This window comes from Pteropus vampyrus, unplaced genomic scaffold (assembly GCF_000151845.1).
Source record: "Pteropus vampyrus isolate Shadow unplaced genomic scaffold, Pvam_2.0 Scaffold55, whole genome shotgun sequence".
NCBI classification, from domain to species: domain Eukaryota; kingdom Metazoa; phylum Chordata; class Mammalia; order Chiroptera; family Pteropodidae; genus Pteropus; species Pteropus vampyrus.
Window position 1 is genome coordinate 6,086,577 of NW_011888836.1, and position 5,329 is coordinate 6,091,905.

At 34.8% G+C, this 5,329-nt stretch overlaps 1 protein-coding gene across 3 annotated transcripts in view; it reads left to right on the forward strand.

The window, feature by feature from the left end:
• Positions 1 to 5,329, forward strand: part of ABHD3 (abhydrolase domain containing 3) — a 40,571-nt gene that overhangs the window by 23,564 nt on the left and 11,678 nt on the right. For all 3 annotated transcript variants that reach the window (XM_011360451.2, XM_011360449.2, XM_011360452.2), the window contains exon 5: positions 3,999 to 4,111. In XM_011360451.2, the coding sequence (XP_011358753.1) occupies positions 3,999 to 4,111 (113 nt within the window). The remainder of the gene's footprint in view (positions 1 to 3,998; positions 4,112 to 5,329) is intronic.

A 5,329-nucleotide genomic window follows, 5' to 3' on the forward strand; every position in this document is an offset into this window, starting at 1 on the left:
ACCCCCATCAGAACAACCAGGAATGTGGAGCTCAGTAGATGCAGGTATGAATGCACTGTATCCTTTAGAGTTTTCTCTTAACATTGATAAGTCCAGTTCAGTAATATCAACCTTTGTAAGTAGTAGGTACACAAAGGGTTTTATAATTCTCTGTATTTAAACAATTCTCAAATAAAAGAAAGAGCGTTTAACTAAATAATGAAAGAACTTTAGGAATAATAATAATACTTTATTAGTTAGCTACTACTTGTTTAATTGTTAGCTACCACTTGTTGAAGGCTTGATATGTGCCAGGTAATCCAATAAGGCTACCTGACTGACAAGGTCAATTTAAATTTGTTCCTAAACAAAAAAAAAAAAGTTAATGAAATTTACATTTTAAAACAAACGTCTTTTAAACCAGGATAAGAAAATTCTGAGATTAGGGAGAAATCAATTTGCCTACTTTTTGGAATTTGATTAAGAAGGATAAGTTAGATATTGTCCAGAGAAAAATATAAAATATATGCTGTATTCTTTCCCCATCTATTACATGTGAATAATTAAAATTAATTTTATTTCATTATTCTCTCCAGTGCTTCTTTTAAAATTAACCTCTAAAAAAAAAAAAAACAAAACAAAAAAAACTAACCTCTAATAGCCATTAAAAAAATTACTGTTGTTCTCTCTGATCATAGTTGCGGTTGAACAATTTGAACAATCTTGGTTTGTACTTGTTGTCAAAATTATTCTGCCTAACTTATAAAATATTTATGCCCAAACATTTGCTGAAAGGTTATCTATCCTTTAGATTTTCTGCATTTTTTCCAGACTACCTTTCCCATTTTCATCTCACTCTGAAAGGATTTTCACCACCCAGCTGAGTCCTGCCAGGTCTTTCATTTTTCTGATTGGGTGTGGCATACTCTACATCTGTTCTGGAAGCATGGAAAAAAGACAAGAATTACTGCAATTGGTTAACAGCTCTTTGCATTTGTAGCCCTAGCAACTGAGAATTAACTAACATTTTTTGTCTAAAAAGCTGCTAGTTATATCTTCAGATCTGAACAAAGTTTCTGCCGGGCCTACCAATTCAATATACTACAAGCACCTACATATCTTTGGCTATGTGCCTTCTCTGGCTACTGGAGCCTGCTAGACCTGTTCTCAGGGCAGACCAGAAGTACCAAGGAGTTAACATCCTCCAGGGACATTCTTCAACCAATGACTGAGGGGAACTGGTAGATAAATAACCCTGCTCCCTTGACACATGGTTGGGATAATTTTGAGCCATTTCAACAGTCTCCCAAAATGCCCCAGAGGGGGATTTTAATTAATTTTGGGATTGAGTCCCAGTTGCCTACAGCCACAAACTGCATGGTAACATTCTTTGTTGACTCACTTCAACACTCCCCTACTAGCACTTCCTGGTATTACCTTTCAGGTGAACTGCTCACATTCATGCATCCTGGTATCAGAGGCCCTTCTGAGATAATCTGACATACCAAGCCTTTACTATAGTAGAAAACAGGGGCCTCCTGTGCTTCCTGCAGGAGATACTGAGGAGGAAGAAGCTAAAGGGCAGTTTATTGGCTATGAGGATCAAGAAGAGAGAGAAGGCAATGTCACCTACAGTTTTAACTAGGACAATATAGGTGTAATTTATAGAAAAATGGGAAGTTAGGAGAGGCATTGGTAGTTTTCATGGAGAAAAAGGTTTACTTATGAACATTTAGAGTTTGAAATATGATAGAATATTACAGTGACGTTGGCTACTAGAACCTAGAAATTTGGATCTGGAGCTCAAGATGAAGATAAGAGTGATTTAGATTTAGTCATTGCATAGAGGTGGTTTGATGAATCTCTGGAGGTAGGTAAGACCTTCAGGAACTGGATATTGACCAGAGAAGCAGATACAGGCCTAAGACAAAATTTTGGAAAACCACATTTAGGGTTGTGGGAAGAATGACAGGAACTAGGCAGGAAATGGAAAGCAAGCAGCCGAACAGGATAGTGTCATCGCAGAAGCCAAGGGAGCCACTGGCAGGAGGCGTATCATGCTGGAAAGGTTTTAAATTTGCTGAGGTTCAGCAATCCTGCAACTTTGATCCACACCAATATTATCAGTTTCAATCTTAATGTAATCCATCTGGAGAAAAATGTCTAGGGAAAAATAAGTTCTTATGTAGAGAGTACCAGACATTGATACAGATACTAAATACCTCATGGAATCCCAGTGCTTTACAAGAATTAGTTTACGTATTATAAACATATAGTCCAGGCTCTGCTACTTTGCAACCTTTGGCAAATTAATCTTACAGAACCTCAATTCTGTCATGTGTAAATCTGTGGTCCTTCCTGGTGCTGAAATTTTCTGATCTTAATAATTATTCATAGACCATTTTTCTTGTACCCTAACTTTGTGTGTGTTCATATGTGTGTGTGTGCATGTATATGTATATACATGTGCACACATACATCACTTAAAGTCTGCATAACCAAAGTACATTTTGGTGACTTGTTCATAAGTAATTCAGAAATTTTAAAGCTATGCAGTGTGAAAAAACTCACATGTAGTAAAAACGCCAAGTAAGGATGATTTTTTCACCTGAATTCTTGTGACAAATTCTGCAGTCACTATGAGTGAGCATGGTAGTAGGTGTTGTTCTATTTAGATTTTACGTTGAATTCGTGTCACTCAAATGCATTTAATTATTTTTAAATATCTCAGCTTAGTCAGCTGTTCAGGCATTATAGGAGTTATTTAACCTCTCTAAATTCAGTTTCCTTTTTATAAAATAGAAATAAAAATGAGATCTTCCCCAGGGTTTTGTGGACATAAGTTTAATGAATAAATGTTAGGCATTGTAAATAAGGTCAGGTTAACATTTATCTTTTGGAGAGTTCCATATTTGCAGGTCTCGAAAAGATGATAGCAGGCAATAGCTAGTGTTTAGACTTGACTTTAATTGGAGAGATCATTGAAAATTGTAATTTTCTCACTACTCATGAGTGATTGAATGGTGGGTGACACATACCTTTCTATTGTGATCATGGTTGATTGGAATACTACAATCGGGTGTTGCAGATAACTGGTTTCAGTATTTTTATTAAAGTAAAGTTACCAGATTCCTCTCCTTGTTATTAAATGTCTGGTTATTTGATCTCATATGTGCTTTATTCATTCACACATTCTCACAGATGTTCTACAGACAGGACTGCCCTGTCCTCCCAGATCTCAAGTAATTCATCTGTGAAGAGCCTCTGCTAGAAACAAAGTCTATTAATGAAGTTCACATGAAAACAATTTGTTTTAATGCATTATGTATTAAAACATAATCAGCTTTACATATTTTAACATTTTAAGTGTTTGTTTCGTTACCATACAGTTGGGGCTATGTGGATATTATTGTAAAAAAAAATTAATAGATTGGATCAGATATTGCTTTATCTAGAGTGAAAGCAGTGCTAGAAAACCACACTTCTTCACTGGTAAACAGCACTCAGGGTAGAGAAAACAGTCCCCCAGTTAGAAATGAACCACAATTTAAATTTTTTGTGGCATTATTAGAAAGTTTTATTTTGTTTGCTTGATTTTTTTTAAATAAAGAATTACTTTGGCTTTGTTGGGCATGGGGTGCTTTTTTTTTTCTATTAAAAAAAAATGTAATTCTTTGCTTTTTTGTCCTAAATTGACTTTGTTCTTGTTTAGTCAGAGACACATCTGAATAGGGTATTATGTTATCTGTTTAATTTAAGGTATTTGTATTAGTCTTGCCCATTTCTGTCAAGCCTTCTTTGCAGGATCTGTCTTTTTGTTAGTGCCAATTCAAATAGCATTGACTTTAAGTGGCATATATGTGTACTGCAAAGTAGGAATATAATAAATTTTTATTATTCATGTGCAAAGGTTATTTTCTCATACTTATGACTTCTTGCTTCTTTTTATATTTCTGCATTATACAAATCACTAACCTCACAATTTTTCAATTTTGTGCTTTACTTGCCACTGCTTACAGACACCAAGGACTTACAGTTGTGCCAACACTGAAGATTTGGAGACAGTTATTCACCATGTACATAGTCTGTACCCTTCTGCTCCTTTCTTGGCAGCAGGGGTTTCAATGGGAGGGTAAGGTTTTTTTCTTTCTAAAATGTCTGAAAAAAAGTGGTCTTACCAACCACCTCTTTCAGAGGACTATAAGCTACATTTATTTTTAAATAAATGTCCATTTATTTTTAAATAAATGTTTATTTTTATCATATTTTACCACATGATGTTGAATGAATGAAGGAATTAAGTCATGTGAATTTTAATATTTTCCTTGACTACTGGTCTCTGTAATGAAAAGGGTATAAGTACCTCCTTGGGGTACTCGAGTTTTTATGAGCATGAAGGTTTGTCTGAACCTCATGAAGTTGGTTTCCATCACTCAGTGACTGCCATGTCGACCTTCAAATTCCCTGATGTACTACTCCCAGCTGGCCCTATACCTGTGTTCTCCTGGACCACTCAGCATGATTTTTAATTACTCTAGTCATAGAAATAATCACTTATTGCTCTCTCCAACAGAAGAGGCCTTCAAAAACTTTTTCCCCTGGTGGTGGTTTTGTTTTGTTTGTTTGGTTTGGTTTGGTTTTGTTGCTGAGCAAATGGACCTACCCTGGAATGCTCTCCGAAAATCTGAAATTTTGTTAACTCCCTACTCTAGCTGCTATTTTAACCATATAAATGTTATTATAATTTGTGTTGCTTGCAATTACATTGGGGATTTTTTGGAAATTTTATGACATATTTAGGTTAATTTCTACTAATAATGTGTATATTTTTTGTTTTAGTGATACTGAGCTTAATAAATTCCAAAATTTTTATTATTTGGCCATTGCCCAAAACTACTTTTTAAAATCAACAAACATATAAGAGAGAAAATAATATTTTTTCTTAATTTTATAATCGCCTTATCTCTCATTTCAATTTTCAGAACATTTTAGGAGCATATTTACTTGAAAATGAACAGCTTTTACAAATGATAGACTCTGAAAAGTGGATTTTAATCACCGTTTTAAATTCTGATAAAGCAAGGAGAAAAGAATACTTTTCTTACATTAGCATGGAAGGTCTGACTTGACCTACTAAAGGAAGAAATCTGAATCAGTACAGAAAACCTGGGAAGAATCTATGAATTATGCTTAATGGATGCTATTTCGCCTCTTTCCTTTGCCCAATACTGTGAACCTCACAGAACTGGCTGTGAGCTGAACTTTTTTCCTTTAATCTTATAAATTTTTGACTTTTTTAAGTCCAGACCTTACATAAACAGGCCCAGATTCTCTATTCAGACGCTCCCAG